The sequence below is a fragment of the Tursiops truncatus genome, chromosome 1 (assembly GCF_011762595.2).
Source record: "Tursiops truncatus isolate mTurTru1 chromosome 1, mTurTru1.mat.Y, whole genome shotgun sequence".
Classification (NCBI taxonomy): domain Eukaryota; kingdom Metazoa; phylum Chordata; class Mammalia; order Artiodactyla; family Delphinidae; genus Tursiops; species Tursiops truncatus.
The window spans coordinates 162,173,333-162,190,664 of NC_047034.1; the positions used below are offsets into that span (position 1 = coordinate 162,173,333).

The window sequence follows — 17,332 nt, forward strand, 5'->3', positions numbered from 1 at the left end:
CCAGTACTGACTTCCCCGGGTGCGCAAATGCTGCGTGATCGCCAGGCCCAGAAGAGGAAGCAGGAATTCTACTACAACCCTTTAGATTAAGGCGTCGCTTGGGAAGAATTTGGCGGGAACAGGAGGAGGCCGTACAAAGGAAGTGATGTAAGGTGTCACGGGGGGTGACACGGCCAGAGGAGCGGAAATATCATCTTGATTGGTTATTTTTTCGAGACACCGTCCTATCACAACGTCCCTCAGCCTTACTTCCGCTTGCGCAGTCTTTTTTGCCCTTAGTAACGATGGCCGCAGAGGCTTCCTACCCTCCCGGGAGCAGAGTGCGCGTTTTCGGGAGCGCGGCTGGAGAAGACGGGAAAAGGCGTAAGATTCGTGAGCACTGATTGGCTGAAGCGAGAAGAGTTCTGGCTGCTGACTGGCTCCGTCTTTCGCGGGAAGGAGTTTGTGGCTCCTGCGAAAAGTAGATATAGCGGAGCGGCCGCCTCAGGGCTCGGAGGCGGTTAGGGGAACCCACCAGACCGGAACCTTCTGCAACTCTTTCCTGAGGGAATCGTGACGAAGATGTGGACCAGTAATGATGAGTGGGGCGGATTACGAGACCCGCAAGAAGGATTTAGCAAGGGGCTGGGTGGGAGAGGCCTGTGGCGGCGGGGGTGGGGGAGGGGCGGGGGCCGGCCGCGGGGGCGTGCGGGGTCGGGGGGAGGTTAAGGAGACGCTGGAAGTGGCTAGGGTGAAGTCTGGGGGTCCTGTGGATTTTTCAGAGGCTTGGAGGGCGGAACAGGTATTAATACCGTTGTTGTTTAAAACCAGGTGGATTTGAAAGCTATAGCAGTTCCTCTTTTGGGGGAACCGGAAGCTACACACAGTCCCCTGGGGGCTTTGGATCACCGACACCTTCCCAGGCCGAAAAGAAATCTGTAGGTTGAAAGCGTACTTCGTTTTATCTTATACTGTCCGGAAGCTACTGACTCATCTGTGAGAGAAAATTTATGCGATGAAGGAAGGGTGTTAAACTTGAGCTGATACGATAATTGTCAATTATTATCTTTTCGAATCTTATAATTGAGTGCTGTAATTTTGAAAAATGAAATTCCCCTAATTTTGCATCCATTGTTTCCTTGCCTTTATTTTGAAATTTACCAATAGAACTAATGAAATCAACTTTGTGGGAAAAGTGAACTTGTTTGTATAGCCTAGTTTACATTCTTCATGTATTGGAAGTCGTTTTTAAATGAAATGTAATGAGGTGCTCTAATGCGGTGGAAAGAACATGGTCTTTGAAGTCTAGTGGATCTATGATCCACCATTGCTCTGACACTCCTTGCAGGGTATCATTGGACAAATGATACCTTCTTGGAAATCTGTTTGGCACCTACTAAATGGGATTAATAATAGATACCTTACGAGGTTGTTGTGAGACTTAATATTATGATATATATATATATAATTACACCTGCCCCAGAGTTGCTTTCAGTAAATGGTCCCAGAGAGTATTATTAAAAAGAACCTGAGCATTGGAGCCAGAGTACGTGGTGTCCAGAATCAACTTTGCCTTTTAACTGGTGGTGTGAGTTTAGCGAAGCAGCTTCCACTGCTGGTTTTGGTGGCCCTTGATTTTTCTCATCTGATAATAGTACTAGTACTACTCATGTCCCAGGGTGGTTCTGAGAATTGATAAATGAGGTAACGTATAGGAAAGTGATCTGTAAAAAGCTGTCCAAATGCTTGTTACTCACTCTTTCAGAAATGAGTTTCAATTTAATAGCTGCTGTTGATTTCATCCTTTAAAAAATATAGGATTTGGTGTTAAGATTCAGTATTAGTAGCTTCTGTGTTTTATGTCCAGATTGATAAGCTTTTACCTAAACTGGTAATTCACAAGGGTGTGTCAGTGGGAAAAAAATCCATTGATAATTCCCATACATTTGGGCATTGCTTTATATTTTTCATATGATTATTTTATATAATCCTGTGAGTTAATTATTATTTACTGCATTGCACAACAGAGGCTCAGGGAGATTAAGGGACACCTGAGCTTGCATAGCTAGTTAGACAGTCCACACATTGATGCTGCACAAATCCAAAATCTGATGAGCAACTTCTGTCTATTGTAATTTTCTTTTTCCCAGGAAGACCAGAGGGGACTCCAAGTCCTCTAACTTTGTCTTCCTTGAGGCTGTAAAGGAAAAAACAAAAGATAGATCATTGGTTCTCATCTTTTCTCCTTTATCTTAACTATTTTTCTTCATTCTGGTTGTTAGAATTCTTAATCTCAGTATCCCTCCCTGGGGCTGTGTATTAAGACTGCTTTTCAGAGAACAATGATGGTTATAAACTGGAGTTTCAAACCCAGGTCTTTTTATGTTTAAATCTAGTGCCTTTTCCACAGTAAATTAGATAAACACTCTATCTAAAATGTTTCCTGTTGACTATAAACCTGTTATATTTGACTGAATCATGTGAAATTTCTAATGCCATGTTTTGCCTTTAAAAATGGTGGGTTTTTTATAGTACTGTCAGAGTAGCCAGTGGTTCATAGTCAGCTAGAAAAGAATTTTTTTCAGAATTAAACATATCAGTACTTGTGCTGACACCCTCTCTGTGAATCTCTTTGGAACAAACTGGAAACTCTTTGTGATCAGTTCTTGGCACATAATAGGTGCTCATTAAAAAACAAGAACTTGCTGTGATTTGAGATGAATTTGAAGGTATTTACTAACACCTCAATAATTACCCATCTGTAACGTTTTTCCCTGAGGAGTAATAATATTTATTGAATACCTACTACATGTGGCGCTTGGGATTAGCATTTTCATATACATTATATATTTCATTTACAACTCAAAAGGTAGATATCCTCATTTTATAGAATAGGTGGTGGTGTGTCCAGGGCTGTGGAGCTGGGATTTGAACACAGGTCTGTAGGACTTTCTGGCTCCAAAGCCCATATTCTTGCTGCTGTTACCACAGTGGCTCTTAGTTTTCTTATGCTGAAGATACAATGAAAATCTCAGGTGTGATAGGTGAAAACTGTATAGTAGACTATGAGAGCTAAATCCTGGGACCTCAGCAAATTTTAAATATATAAATACTAATATAGCATATAACTTCACTTATAAAATACTATAAAGTAAAATTGAAAAACAGTTGATTCCTTTATATCCTTGTTAAAAGCTATTGCAGCTATAAAGAGTGAGGAACAATAGCTGACCTAATAATTCCTAATGTTTATTGAGTGCTTACAGTGTGCCAGTTATTCTAGGTACTTCACCATATATTTAATTTTCATAATGATTTTTAATGATTTTATTATTCCTAGTTTTATAGATGAGGAAACTGAGGTACAGATGAATAGAGAAATGTGACCAAGAACACACTGCTCCTGAGTGGTAGAGCCATAATCTTTACACTCAAGCTTGGCTGCTGCCTGTTGTGACATGTGTGCTGGTAGTTGGCTAGGCTTACTTTCTACCATCCTGGCAGTACTCACCATTCAAAATTAGGCTTCAGCAAAGTGAAATGTTGCGAGTATCATGGACCTTCAGGGATAAGCTTCAACTGCTAAATCCATGAAGACCAAGAGTCTGCTATGTTCAGTCTTACATGTGGAACAGTTACTGGGTTACATCCTGTTGATCTCCAACAGGAAGAACCGTAATCTTTAATCCACCATGCTTTTTCCATCTTGTACATGGTCCCTCTAAGAGTCTATGAGAGTGCATGTTTGCCCTCAGCCTATAATGCATATTCCCTACCCACTATTTTTTCACTGTCGAAATTCTTGTGCTTCAAGGTCCAGCCTAAATGCTCCCTCTTCTTGAAATGGCCAAAAATATTTCCGAGATCCTACATAGAGCATCTCATTCTATAGTGTATCAAGATCAGGCTCGTTATTTACATTTTTACCTCCCCTAAGTTAGGAGTATGTTGAAGGCAAATCCTATTCCATTCTACTCATCTTTATGTTCCCCAAACAACCTCTGCCCAGTGGTAGGCAAAAATAAGAATTTATGCTGGTGTTAGGCTGCTTCTGGATGTGATTTGGGTGTCCTCTTCTGCCCATCACCTCCTGTCCCTTTCCTTTAAGATGTCCAGTGTGGCCAAGCCCTTATCCCATTTTCCCCATACTCACGTTTGATTGTCAGAACATCTATCCTAAAGCTGTACCTCTAACTTTCTGTTATATTTTATCATGAGAGTTAGAACAACTCCAATGTTCTGTCTCTGCTGGCCATCTCTCAAACCCCTTCTGAGTACCATCTCATCTGTGATAAAAAGCCAGCTCCTAAAGGTGGGGTTTCCTTTAAAAGTCTGTTCCAGAAGCAGGTCATCTTCCTTATGCTGTTTGCACTCTGGCCTACTCATTTTGGTGATCCCTAGTACTGCACAAACTTATCCATTCATCAGGAGCTTTGGAGTCAGACAAGCCTGGGTTTGAAATCTAAAGTGTGGCATTTGTTAGCTATATAACCCTGGTTTTCATCTCTGTGAAGCAGGGATAATGAGGTGCATTTTGAAGATTCAATGTTATAATATATGTAAAATGCTTGGCACATAACAGGTGCTAAATGAACAGTAGTTATTATTTTCTTAATTGGATGTATGCATACTTTTTTTTCAGAGAGCCCGAGCTCAGCATATTGTACCCTGTACCATATCTCAGCTGCTTTCTGCTACTCTGGTTGATGAAGTGTTCAGAATTGGAAATGTTGAGATTTCACAGGTAAGTGAAAATAATTTGTGGAAGAGTCACTTAATCATAGGAATGAAGAATGAGATAAAACTAACATCTCAACAAAATACATAGGGGTGAAAATACATAGGGGTGGGCCTCCCTGGTGGCGCAGTGGTTGAGAGTCCGCCTGCCGATGCAGGGGACACGGGTTCGTGCCCCGGTCCGGGAAGATCCCACATGCTGCGGAGCGGCTGGGCCCGTGAGCCATGGCCACTGAGCCTGCGCGTCCGGAGTCAGTGCTCTGCAACGGGAGAGGCTACAACAGTGAGAGGCCTGCTTACCACAAAAAAAAAATAAATAAACACATAGGGGACTTCCCTGGTGGCGCAGTGGTTAAGAATCCGCCTCAGTGCAGGGGACACGGGTTCAAGCCCTGGTCTGAGAAGATCCCACATGCTGTGGAGCAGCTAAGCCTGTGCGCCACAACTACTGAGCCTGTGCTCTAGAGCCCGCGAGCCACAACTGCTGAAGCCCGTGCGCCTAGAGCCCATACTCCGCAACGAGAGAAGCCACCGCAATGAGAAGCCCGCGCACTGCAACAAAAAGTAGCCCCCACTCACTGCAACTAGAGAAAGCCTGCGCGCAGCAATGAAGACCCAATGCAGCCTAAAATAAATAAATTTATGAAAAAAAAACATAGGGACTTCCCTGGTGGTCCAGTGGTTAAGATTCCATGCTCACAATGCAGGGGGCCCAAGTTCAATCCCTGGTCAGGGAACTAGATCCTGCATGCCGTAACTAAGAGCCTATGTGCCACAACTAAAGATCCCGCATGCTGCAGTGAAGATACCACGTGCCACAGCTAAGACCCAGTGCAGCCAAATAAATAAATAAATAAATATTTTTAAGAAAATACATAAGTGTTGCTTTGGTTTCCAAGAAAACCAAATTTTTTTTTCTTCTGGTCTAGGTCACTATTGTGGGGATAATCAGAAATGCAGAGAAGGCTGCAACCAACATTGTTTACAAAATAGATGACATGACGGCTGCACCCATGGATGTTCGCCAGTGGGTTGACACAGATGTAAGTAGTTGGTTTTGAATCAGGGTGGGGTTACTCTGGGACTTTGGAGATGTTGAACTTTTTTAGTCTTACTTTTTAAAGGTGGATCTTATTATAAAAATAAAACATAAGCAAGACATCAAAGGCAGAAACCCTAACATTAAAGGCCAATACATTTGATGTCATAAAAAATTTTAAATCTTTTAAACTTCCCAAAATACTATAAACGAAGTTAAAGGGCAAGTGACGGGACACACTAGAATGTAAACTCTGTGAGAACAAGGATTTTTATGTTGGCACTGTATCCCTAGCACCTAGAACAGTGCCAGTTACATAGTGGGCCCTGAGTAAATATTATTTAAATTAGTGGGAAAATTTTTTGCAAAATATTACGAACATTTAAAATTTTCAATTATTGAAAGTTCTTACAAAGCAAAAAGGAAAAAGCAACCACACCTTAGGAAAACGGGCAAAGAAATGCACAAGTAATTCATAATAGATGAAATACAAATTGCAACAACAATAAGAAAAGCAAGTTTACTTAACATTAAGATACCATTTTTAGTTTATTAAATTGGCAGAGGAGAAAAGAGAATGGCAATGTCCACTTCTATTGAGAGTAGTAGGAGCTTAATTTATGGAGTGATTTGTCACTGTTTGTCTGGGGAAGTGGATACCGCCCTACCTTGATGTTATGAGCATCACCTTTCTCAAAAATCAGCCGATGATCAAAATCATCTCAGAAATGTTGACCACTCCACTGCCAGAAATTTGCATTCAGGAATAATTAAAGATACACGCAAAGATTCAGTTGTAAGATTGTTGATCATCATTATTTATAATAATGGAAAACTAGAAGGAATCTCAATGTTAGCAGTAGGATATTATTAATTAAATCCTGGTATATTTTTTAAAATACTGCAAATGATGTAGAAATGTATGTATTGTCACAAAGAATTGTTTACCATAAATTGTTGAGAGGAAAAGAGCATGTTAAAGGTAGTATGGGGCTTCCCTGGTGGCGCAGTGGTTGAGAGTCCGCCTGCCGATGCAGGGGACACGGGTTCGTGCCCCAGTCCGGGAAGTTCCCACATGCTGCGGAGGAGCTGGGCCCGTGAGCCATGGCCACTGAGCCTGTGCTCCGCAGCGGGAGAGGCCACAACAGTGAGAGGCCCGCGTACCAAAAAAAAAAAAAAAAAAAAAAAAAAGGTAGTATGCATGGTGTGGCCCAATTTTTGCAAAGCAACATATATATGAGTATATGTATAAACATGCAGAAAATAGACTTAAAGAAAATATATTCCTTTTACCCTTTTTATTTTTTTTAATTATTTTTAAAAATTTATTTATTTATTTAGCTGTGTTAGGTCTTTGTTGCTGTGCGCGGGCTTTCTCTAGTTGCGGCGAGCGGGAGCTACTCTTTGTTGTGATGCGCGGGTTTCTCACGTCGTGGCTTCTCTTGTTGCGAGCACGGGCTCTAGGCACATGGGATTCAGTAACTGTGGCATGTGGGCTCAGTAGTTATGGCTCACGGGCTCTAGAGCACAGGCTCAGTAGTTGTGGTACATGGGCTTAGTTGCTCCGCAGCATGTGGGATCTTCCTGGGCCAGGAATCGAACCTGTGTCCCCTGCATTGGCAGGCAGATTCTTAACCACTGTGCCACCAGGGAAGCCCATCCATTCGTCTATCTATGGGCATTTAGGTTGCTTCTATGACCTGGCTCTTATAAATAGTGCTGCAATGAACACTGGGGTGCATGTGTCTTTTTGAATTATGATTTTCTCTGGGTATATGCCCAGTGGTGGGATTGCTGGGTCATATGGTAATTCTATTTTTAGGTTTTGAAGGAACCTCTGTACTGTTCTCCATAGTGGCTGTATCCATTTACATTCCCACCAATAGTGCAAGAGGGTTCCCTTTTCTCCACACCCTCTCCAGCATTTGTTGTTTGTAGATTTTCTGATGATACCCATTCTAACTGGTGTGAGGTGATACCTCATTGTAGTTTTGATTTGCATTTCTCTAATAATTAGTGATGTTGAGCAGCTTTTCATGTGCTTCTTGGCCATCTGTATGTCTTCTTTGGAGAAATGTCTATTTAGGTCTTCTGCCCATTTTTGGATTGGGTTGTTTGTTTTTTTTAATATTGAGCTGCATGAGCTGTTTATATATTTTGGAGATTAATCTTTCGTCTGCAAATATTTTCTCCCATTCTGAGGGTTGTCTTTTCGTCTTGTTTGTAGTTTCCTTTGCTTTGCAAAAGCTTTTAAGTTTCATTAGGTCCCATTTGTTTATTTTTGTTTTTATTTCCATTACTCTAGGAGGTCGATCAAAAAAGAACTTGCTGTGATTTATGTCAAAAAGTGTTCTTCCAAAAAAAAAAGTGTTCTTCCTATGTTTTCCTCTAAGAGTTTTATAGTGTCTGGCCTTACATTTAGGTCTTTAATCCATTTTCAGTTTATTTTTGTGTATGGTGTTAGGGAGTGTTCTAATTTCATTCTTTTACATGTAGCTGTCCAGTTTTCCCAGCACCGCTTATTGAAGCAACTGTCTTTCCTCCATTGTATATCCTTGTCTCCTTTGTCATAGATTAGTTGACCATATTAAAACTAAATCTTAATACATGTTCTTTATTTTCTTAAATTTCTAAAAGTACAGTTGCTATGCCAATAAGTATGTCCACCAGAAAGTTGTGTGCCTAAGAACACTGAATGAGAGTGCCATAATCGTTTGCTTGTTTTTTGATGTGCATAACATAGAACTTGGATATTTTTATTCTAATTCCTGGTTTTATTTTTTAAAAATTAAATTCTAAAAGGCAGGGCAAACTAGGTAGTGCTACATTAGGATCCTTTAGCTCTTACTTTGTAACTTTCTCTTTCTGTACATAATTTAGAAATTTTGAAGAGGCTTTCACCAGCATCGCTAAAACCTAAGTGGTGTGTTTGTATTTTTTCTGTTAGGATGCCAGCAGTGAAAACACTGTGGTTCCTCCAGAAACATATGTGAAAGTGGCTGGTCATCTGAGATCTTTTCAGGTAAAGTCAGGAAAAAAAACGACAGTTAAAATGTATCTGCATGGGGCTTGCCTGGTGGCGCAGAGATTGAGGGGACACGGCGCCTCGTGGCGCCTGCCGATTCAGGGGACACGGGTTCGTGCCTCGGTTCGGGAGAATCCCACGTGCCGCGGAGCGGCTGGACCTGTGAGCCATGGCCACTGGGCCTGCGCATCTGGAGTCTGTGCTCCGCAACGGGAGAGGCCACATTAGTGAGAGGCCCGCGTACGGGGTGAAAAAAAATGTATCTGCATGAAGCAGTTTCTGGGGTCATGCCTAAGTTTAGGATACTTAAGACTTAGTAAGTCTCTATGTTTAATGGGAGTTATATTGAAGTTAATTCATTATTTTCTTCTTCAAAAGGAAATAATGGGTTTCCTCAATATAAAACAAACAGAAAGGTAGAGAAAGAACAAGATCTCAGCCTACAGTTGCCATCTATGGCATTCATTAGGTGTAGAAGGCGGACACTGGATTTGGAGACTGGACTCTGGTTGTATAACCTTGGGAAAGTCATTGAACATCTCTGTGCTAGTTTTGTTCTTTTGACTATATTTCATTGACTGTTTTTGGATTAACTCTGAGTTAAAAATTTTCAGTATATAACACATTTTCCTCAGTTAGTAAAATACTATAACCAAGAAAGGAGCCACAATGTTTTGACCTGAAATTGACTTGAATGTGCTCATTATTTGTTCACATTTCTCTCTTTATTTTGATAGAACAAGAAAAGCCTGGTAGCCTTTAAGATCATGCCCCTGGAGGATATGAATGAGTTCACCACACATATTCTGGAAGTAGTCAATGCACACATGATGCTCAGCAAGTCTAGCAGCCAGGTGAGCAGCTTCATTCTCGTCGTTTTTTCTCTTCCCTGAAAAAACCTAAACCACTTCTGTGCTCCGGCTTTGATTTCCTTGACATTTTGAAGATTGAGCCACAAGAAAGTCATCATTCAGTCCTCAAAAAAAATTTTCTCCATGAGCTTTGCTGTGCTATTTTATTCCTGGTGAAACACTTTCCTCTCAAAATTACAAGTTCCTCTAACCCCGGTGGCTTGGATGGCTGAGGCCAAGACAAGCTTCAAGTGTAGACACATAATTATCAGCTGAGCTCTTAGCTTCAGGATTTTCAGTCCATATTCAGAGAAAAACCCCAACTAAGATAGCATTTTGCTGCTTTCCTTCCAACCTATTGGCTAAACAGGATTATTTATGCACCATTATTTTGTCCCTGCAACTATATTTCTTGCTTCATATCGAAATTTCTCAACATTTTCTGTGGTACAAATTGAGTTTGGCAAGTCCATCTAGGACCACATAATGGGTTTGCTGATCTGAGTATTAGAGTGCCCTTAGATGATTCTGGTGGCAAGGTGGAAGACTGGTTACAGTAGGAGGGACTGGAGCTGTTGCCTCTTGTTTTGTGCCAAGCACTTTGCTAAGCCCTGGGGATACAAAGATACATTCATTCAATTTATTGAGCCTACTATATGCCAATCATCATTCTAGGCCCTGGGAATAAAGCAGTGAACAAGATGGGTAAAGTGTCTGCCCTCAAATTTATATTCTTGAGAGAAATGGACCATCAACAAGAAAACAAATATATAATTTTAGGTAGTTATAGGTACTCTGAAATTAAGCAGAGTAGGAGAAGACAGTGATGGAGGGAATAAGAATGGTATAATTTTAAATGAGAGAAGAACATTCCAAGCGGTGTCAGAAGCCATGAGACTGGAACAAGCTTGGCATACTTGAGACTAGCAAGAAGGCCAGACTGTCTGGAGTGAAGCAAATGACATGGGACGTGGTACAGGGATGTAGGCAAGGGAGCGAGACCCCGATCATGTAGGGCTTTGTAGGCCATGGTAAGGATTACTTTTTTCTAATTGACACTAAACCTTTAGAAGGTTTTGACTAGGGAAGTGATGTGGTCTGATTTACCTTTTTAAAAGCTCACTTGAGCTGCTGTGTGGAGAGTAGACTATGAGGCACCAACAATAGCAACAGAAGTAATTCTGGGGAATGGTAGCAGCAGCTGGGTAAGAAGTGATTGGATTCTAATACATTTCGAAGGTAGAGCTGACAGGACTTAATGGTTTAGATATAGGATATAAAGAAAAGAGAGGGTTCAAAAATAACTCCTAGGTTTGGGGCTTGAGTAACTAGATGAAGCTAGCAGGTTTGAAGGGCAAACTCCAGAGTTCTGTTCTGGACTTAGCAAATGCAACGTGTCAGACACCCAAATGGAGACCAGAATGGACGGCTGACTGTATAAAGCTGGGACTCAAAGGAGAGGTCAGGGGTAGAGAGAGAGCATTGGGAGTCATTGTGTGGATGGTATTTAAAGCCTCGGATGAGACGAGATAACTAGTGAGTTAAGAGGTAAGAGACCTAAGCTCTGAGACACAGAGCTAGGAGTCTGGAGGCACAGCAGGAGCCAGAGAAAGAGAAGTTGCCAGTTGGGCAGGAGGAAAATCAGGAAATGTGGTTCTATAGAATATTCTGAAAAGAGTACTTTAAGGAGGGAGTGGAGTTCAACAGTAGAATGCTGCCTAGAAGTCAAGTAAGGTGATGAGAGAGGTCCGTCGGATTTGGAAACGTGGATCTTCAGAAGAGAGGCTTCAGCAATGGTTAGGGGAAATGTGGGTTAAAAAGAATGGGACTGGGTAGAAAGTTTAGGGTGTTTATTTTATGACGATACTTCATAACCTATACATATATATCAAATGTTCTGTGATAAAAATGGTTTTAAAGTGAGGATGGGTGGAAGTTGTGAGTATAGACAGTTATATTGAGGAGTAAATAAAATAATCCTTTCCCTCAAAGAGTTTGCCTTAAGCATTGAGGGTTCAGATCACTTAAGCAGTGAGGAGTGGCAAGTGCAGGGTGCTGTCGAACCACAGAGAAGAGTTTCCTGTCCTGACCTGGACATCAAAAACGGCCTCCTGGAGGAGGTGATGCCTAAACCAAGTCTTAAAATACACATATGGGAGCAGGGGCGCACCTGAAGCATGTTTATGAGGTCATTTCAGCAGAGGTATCCAGGGAAGAAATAGCATTCAGTTCAGTAATACTGGATCATAAAATAGGACTTCTGTCTCACCAGCAAGCAACGTGAAGGCATCTAGCTTGAAAACAGGAGACCATGACTGAATTTTGGGTTTTTTTTAAATGACCTCGAAGCATTGGCATTTAATGATTTTTTTTTTTTTTTTTTTTTTTTTTGGTCTGCGTTGGGTCTTCCGTGCTGTGCGCGTGTGCGCGGGCTTTCTCTAGTTGCGGTGAGCGGGGGCTACTCTTCATTGCAGTGCGCAGGCTTCTCATTGTGGTGACTTCTCTGGTTGCGGAGCACGGGCTCTAGGCGTGCGGGCTTCAGTAGTTGTGGCATGTGGGCTCAGTAGTTGTGGCACAGGGGCACTAGAGCACAGGCTTAGTAGCTGTGGCACGCGGGCTTAGTTGCTCCACGGCATGTGGGATCTTCCCGGACCGGGGCTCGAACCCGTGTCCCCTGCACTGGCAGGTGGATTCTTAACCACTGCGCCACCAGGGAAGCCCTAATGAACGTTTGTTGAATGAATGAGTCTCTTGACTGCATGGGATTCACTGATGAGCTTCCACAATGCTCTTTTACTTGTAATGAGTACTTAACATATTTAATCTTTTGTCATCTTTATTCAGTTCAATAAATTAAACATTGACTGAGCACCTGCTGCCCACCAGGCACTGTGCAAAGCTGAAGGGGCTTATGGGAGAAAGTGACAGGCAAACAGTGCGATGGCTACTATGAGAGGGAGTGGGCCAAATGCTGTGAGAGCCAAGAAGGAAGAACACAACTAACTTTGGCCTGGGGGGATGTCAGGGAAGTCTTCACAAAGGCAGTGAAGTTGGGCTTTGAAGGATGAGAAGGGTGTTTCCCAAGCAGATGAGGGGAGGAGCATTCCAGACATGGAATAACATGTCAGAGGCGTGTGTGTGACTGGCAAGAATTCCCTGTGTTGAAAGGGGATGGTCAAGAATAAAATACAGACTTTGTTGTCTAGTTGTAGTCAGTCTAATATCCAGGAGTTTTATATTATTTTCACAGGCAGGGGGAGCCAGCTGAAAGCTTTTAGGTGGAGGAGAGACATGATCAGAAGTTATTACTTGGAGCAGTGAGGAGGGTTGATTGGAATAGGAGAGACTTGCAGCTGAGACACCAGTCAGGAGATCAGGGGTGATGAGGATCAATTCGAGCCACTGAACGCTGTATTAATGGGCTGTGGTGATGGGCTGTGGTGACGGGCTGTGGGAGGTGAGCGAGTGGAGACTCAAAGATGGCCAAGGTCTACAGGACTGGGCTTGGACTTACTAATAGAAATGGAATATACCAGGGCAAGCAGGTTTGGGGAGGAAAGTAAACTTTATTTTGAAGTGCGTGAGATAGCTAAGTGGAGGTCTTCAGTAGATGGTTGGTAACGAGGATTTGTGGCCTCGGAGGAGGTCTGGGATGAAATCCTGAGAGAACTATCAGCTTTTTGGAAGACAGGTAGACAAAGAGGCTGAGAAAGGATACTGAGAAGGTATAGTTTGAAAATTAAGTGGAGAACCAGAAGAATATGGTGTCAGGAAGCCTAAGGAGGGGTACATTTCAAGAGGGGTGTGGTCAGCAGTGTCTGCTTCTGAGAGGTCAAGTGTTATGAGAACTGAAAGGGATTACTGGCTGTGTTGGTTGATAAGCATTGGTATGTTTGGTGAGAACTGTTTCAGAGGTATATTTGGAGAGAATCCAAATAGTGCTGGGAAATGTAAACAGTGACTATAATCTATTATTTTTTAAAAGTTTGGTGGTAAAAAAGAAGAAAAGAGAGGGTAATGAGAACTATGTCTCCTTTTCTCTCTTTGTAATGCTTCATGCCTAGTTGACACTCAGTAAATGCTTGCATGATTGAAGCACCAGAGGTAGATACCACTATAGCAGATCTCAGTAATTTTCTTCTCAGTGCTATTTTTCCTCTGGCTCCTGTCACATCACAAAAGAAAAGGAGGATCCAGGAAGTACCTTTCTCTCGGTTTGATGTGATATGCTTCAGAGAATGACTTTATCTTCCTATGAAATACTCATTAGATAATAGCTGTCCTTTCCAAGGGAAGCAGTTGTTATTGGGAAAACTCTGCTTAGGGAATTCCCTGGCAGTCCAGTGGTTAGGACTCTAACCACGCTTTCACGTGGCCTGGGTTCAATCCCCAGTCAGGGAACTAATATCCCACAAGCCGTGTGGCACAGCCAAAAAAAAAAACTGCTTAAATTGTTTTTTTGTAAACTATTTATTAAGCTATTTAAAAGAGCAAGGACTGTGTTTAAATTGGTGAATTTACTAATGTTGTAAACTTATTTCTTAATTCAGCCCTCAGCAGGGAGAGCACCTGTCAGCAATCCAGGAATGGGTGAAGCTGGGAACTTTGGTGGGAATAGCTTCATGCCAACAAATGGCCTCACTGTGGCCCAGAACCAGGTAAACAGCTGAGTGGCTCCAGACATGCAAGACACAGACAGTTAGTTGTAAATTATGTTACTTCCTTAATGGTGCTAAGTACCTGACTCATTTCTTTCCTATAAAGGGATTCTGGCTTACATAGGGGAGCTGATTCAGAGTAGTTGCTAAAATCTTTCTGATTTGAATCTTCAGGTACTGAATTTGATTAAGGCTTGCCCAAGGCCTGAAGGATTGAACTTTCAGGATCTCAAGAATCAGCTCCAACACATGACCGTACCCTCCATCAAGTGAGTATTTGGTTTCTGTGAACTAGGGCTCCAGAATTGTACCCGTTTCCCCTCACCAGGATTTCCCGGTAATGAGAAGTAAGTTTAAAAAAAAAAAAAAAACTGTTGACTAACAAAAGCGAAGTTGTTCAGTCATGGAAAAGTAGAAAAAGGACTCACAAAGATGGTGCTGCCTGTCACTTCACTCATTCATTTTTCATTCAGCAAATACTAAGTACCATTATGTGCAAGGGATGTAATTTTGAGCAAAAATTGACCAGATACCTCTCGTGGAATTTAGTCTGGAGGAATGAGATCCTAAGCTCCTAGTCCTCAGGTGTACATTTGCATTGGCATTGCTGTCCCCAGTGTGCAGTGTTCCTCAGGCTATCTGGACCTGAAGCCATTAGACAGTCCTTCCAACATCCTTGTCCTGATAACCTGTTAGACAAGCAGCTTCCTGATTCTAATGAACTAATCAAACAAACTGAGTATTATGGTGTTTGTGATAGTTGTTACTATAAATCAGTTGATATTCTAGGTCTCGACAGAAAAGAATACTCAGGTCTAATTCCATTTCCTGTCCTATGAGATGAGGATAATAATTCCTATCTTAGAGTTACTGTGATGATGAGGTGCAGAATGTCTGTCACAATAGTAGGTGCTCTATAAATTGTTACTCTTATTAAATATGTTACTGACACTGACCCTGAGGGCCTTTAAGGATTTGAAGGTGTCATACCATTTCTAGAAAGACCTTTCCTTTCCTTCTTGCAACTTGATTTCCCAGAGGGGAATGAGAGGGTCGGTGGATGAGTGAGGAGCTATTTTTTTATATAGCTGTTTATATTGGGAGACATTATATGCAACCGGAACTATAGCTTTAGATCCTGGTTTCAGTTTGCTTACACTGGTATTTAAGTGAGGTCCTATTTTCTTTGCTTTACACAACTTGGGAGAGGCATCCAAGGCAGCCCTAAAGCCTTTGTCTCCAAGGATTACCTCAGTTTTGTAATTTTACTGGTGTTTCTCCCTGCAAGAGCCTTCCATGAGCAAAATGGCCATGAATTCTTGTCAGCTAAGATAGAAAGTAGGGAAATGAGTAAAGTTTACATATTCGGCCATATCCAAAAGGCAGTTTCCTTTCTTCTGCATTTGGTTTTTTCTTTCTTTCTAGGCAAGCTGTGGATTTTCTAAGCAACGAGGGACACATCTATTCCACTGTGGATGATGATCATTTTAAATCCACAGATGCAGAATAACTGGATCTAATTGGGTACCCGAGATATTTTCCAGCTGGACCTTTTATGCAGTCTCTCGTCTCCAGCTGTGCATATATTTGGCAGGTTGACTTCTAGGTAGTAGGTTTCATCTATAAAAGGTTTCAATTGACATCCTTTTGAAACTTACTACTCTTCTGTGTTTTTGAAGCTCGGAGGGATATGGGCAACTGACAGGGATGTAAACCAGGGCGGAATTTCTTAAAGAACTTACAAATTAGTTGCAATATCAGGATAAATGGAATTGGAAGAGGGATGCTACCAAGAAGGGTTGGGCGGTATTACTTAAATAATAATATAATAATAATACTCAGGAGTTTTTATGCCTAAATTGTTTCCTGTTGAGAGCAGGACTAGGGCCTGTCAGCAGAGAGCTAGCCACAAAGCCCACTAACCTCTGCCTGTTTTTGTTCCCCACTTTGGTTATGTGGTTATGTGTTGTTACTTTCAGAATTGCACTTTCTTTCACCTTGTCATAATTGCTGCCCAAAGTGTGTTTTTATAAGCATGGGGTTCTAGAATGGTGGCTTCATGGGGCAGAGAGAAAGATACGTGTTTTGTACAAAATAAGTACATTCATATGCTTAATAAAATAGTTCTATTATTGCAGTAACTTGTAAAAATGTTCTTTTTTTTTACACTGTAATAATTAATACTTTATCATCTCAGCTAATTCAGAGATAAGTTAATGAGGTGTAACATGCAAATAAAAGTTCTGTAACTGCTTCAACTGTGTTTCTAAATGAGATCTACCAGCAGCTGTGTGGAGAAGGCTCCACTCCCTTGGTTTCTGACAGTGAACAACAATGTGGTTTTTATTTTCTGTACGTGCAGGATAGTTCCCATCTGGGGAGCTGTGCAGACGCTTAAAAGTCAGTCAACCAGTATGTTCATTTGCAAGTATGTCCATTCTTGATTTTTGCCTAAAAGAAAGAACAGTGGCTAAAAACAGGTTTAAAAAAGCATATACATTTGAATATGGAATGCATGATAGGATACTTCTATGGGTGGTGGACTTCTCTTTCTAGTTACCATGCTAATGCCCTCAAATGGGCAAGGGGGCAATAGCAGTGGTTCTGGGTGGAAGTCACTTTTTCTTTTGATTTTGAATTCTATGATTTAGCAATCAAAAACTACTTACTCATTAATTCAGCGAGTTTTTTTTTGTTTTTTTTTGTGGTACGCGGGCCTCTCACTGTTGCGGCCTCTCCCGTTGCGGAGCACAGGCTCCAGACACGCAGGCTCAGCGGCCATGGCTCACGGGCCCAGCCGCTCCGCGGCATGTGGGATCTTCCCAGACCAGGGCACGAACCCGCGTCCCCTGCATCGGCAGGTGGACTTTAAACCACTGCGCCACCAGGGGAGCCCTCAGCGAGTGTTTATTGAATACCTACTGTGTCAACCCATTGGTCAGCTACTAGGAATATAAAGCAAAATAAGAAATTGGTGTCCCAGGACTTGCTGATTCAGCATTCCCAATAACACAGAGTAGCTACTCAGGGGTACTGAATTCCC

The 17,332-nt window shown here is 41.9% G+C and overlaps 1 protein-coding gene across 1 annotated transcript; it reads left to right on the forward strand.

Moving 5' to 3' along the window:
- The first annotated feature begins 268 nt into the window (after positions 1-268).
- On the forward strand, positions 269-16,547 carry RPA2 (replication protein A2). Its single transcript, XM_033839846.2, is given in 10 exon segments — positions 269-404; positions 406-571; positions 811-917; positions 4,622-4,723; positions 5,646-5,759; positions 8,703-8,777; positions 9,518-9,634; positions 14,182-14,289; positions 14,464-14,558; positions 15,715-16,547. Coding segments are annotated over 10 exon segments (1,089 nt in total). The 5' UTR covers positions 269-284; the 3' UTR covers positions 15,800-16,547.
- Positions 16,548-17,332: the final 785 nt, after the last annotated feature.